Genomic DNA, 1395 nt, shown 5'->3' with positions numbered 1-1395 from the left:
GCAATGCGCTGTTAAATGCGGGTACAAATATTTGAGACTCATGTTTTCTACCAGCTAAAATGCAATGTCAGTTCTGGTATCTTTAGCAATGCGTTATTTTGATAACCTTCGCCAGATAATCTTGGCTGGAAAAAACTCAGTCCATGCACCCCAACACAGCCAAAAGCGAAAGCAACGAACACAATATAAATGCCACAATATACATTCACCTGGCCGATACCGGAATCGCTATTTCCCTCATGCCCTTCAGCTTAGATGCTACCTACGCCAGAGTGGGCACGGGAACGTTGCAAGAAGCATGGCTCCTGATTTAAGCTTTGCTCCGATGTAGGTTACGTTGACGCTCTTCTTCACCTGGCTGATACCGGAATCGCTATCAGACTCATGCCCTTCAGCTCAGATGCTACCTACGCCACTGCCTGACAGTGGCCCCGTCAACATATCTTTCATCCCTGCGCACCCGGTGGAATCACTCGCCATCGGCCGTTTAACCCCATCGACAAGTGCATCATCGCCCGCAAGGAATTTAAGCTGCGGCCTCTCCGTGTTCGGATTCAGTGGGCACGGAAACGTTCCAAGAAGCATGGCTCCTGATTTCCGCTTTGCTCCGATGCAGGTTACGCTGACGCTCTTCTTCAATTGGCTGATACCGGAATCGCTGTCTCCCTCATGACCTTCAGCTCAGATGCTACCTACGCCACTGCCTGACAGTGGCCCCGTCAACATATCTTTCATCCCTGCGCACCCGGTGGAGTCACTCGCCTTCGGCCGTTCAGCCCCATCGACAAGTGCATCATCGCCCGCAAGGAATTTAAGCTGCATCTCTCCGTCCTCGGATTCAGTGGGCACGGGAACGTTGCAAGAAGCATGGCTCCTGATTTCCGCTTTGCTCCAATGCAAATGTGTACATTTTCCTTGTACGCTAAAAAGAGCGACATCTGCTTGCTGGTGTTCCAGTGCCCAGGGGTGCTGTGTGAAACTGTGTGTGATTGCTTTTCTATGGCTTTTCTACTCTTGTGCTCCGCCGACATAGAAACTATCCCCGGCCCCACCACGCGATCTGAATCCCTGTCAGAAATTGAATCGCTCCCTAAAGACCCTGCAGAACGGATGACAGTAATTTTTCAACTGCTCAAAGATGTTCACGCCCGTTCATTACAAAGTTCGGAGGCACAAACTGAGCTGACCGCAGATATTAAATTCATTAACGCTGGGCAGAAAAGCATCGAAACAAAAATAACTAATGTTCAGAAGCGTTTAGATGAACTGGAAGAGAAAGGGAAAGTTCTTGACACCTTCAACCATGAGTTCGCAGGCATGCAAGAATCTATCGAATGTTAACTTCACAAAATCGCTTCTTACAAAACGCCTAGATGATATGGAGGACAGATCACG

The 1395-nt window shown here is 49.0% G+C and overlaps 1 protein-coding gene across 1 annotated transcript; it reads left to right on the top strand.

The window, feature by feature from the left end:
* Positions 1 to 239: 239 nt before the first annotated feature.
* On the top strand, positions 240 to 1181 carry LOC149328039 (uncharacterized). Its single transcript, XM_089561320.1, has 4 exons — positions 240 to 272; positions 332 to 544; positions 817 to 1090; positions 1129 to 1181. The coding sequence occupies exons 1-4, from the start codon at positions 240 to 242 to the stop codon at positions 1179 to 1181; spliced, it is 573 nt and encodes a 190-aa protein (XP_089417446.1).
* The last annotated feature ends 214 nt before the right edge of the window (positions 1182 to 1395 follow it).

This window comes from Amblyomma mixtum, chromosome 9 (assembly GCF_055824585.1).
Source record: "Amblyomma mixtum isolate Tamu chromosome 9, ASM5582458v1, whole genome shotgun sequence".
NCBI lineage: Eukaryota > Metazoa > Arthropoda > Arachnida > Ixodida > Ixodidae > Amblyomma > Amblyomma mixtum.
The sequence above is the reverse complement of the archived record's forward strand: the minus strand, read 5'-3'. Positions and strand labels throughout refer to the sequence as shown.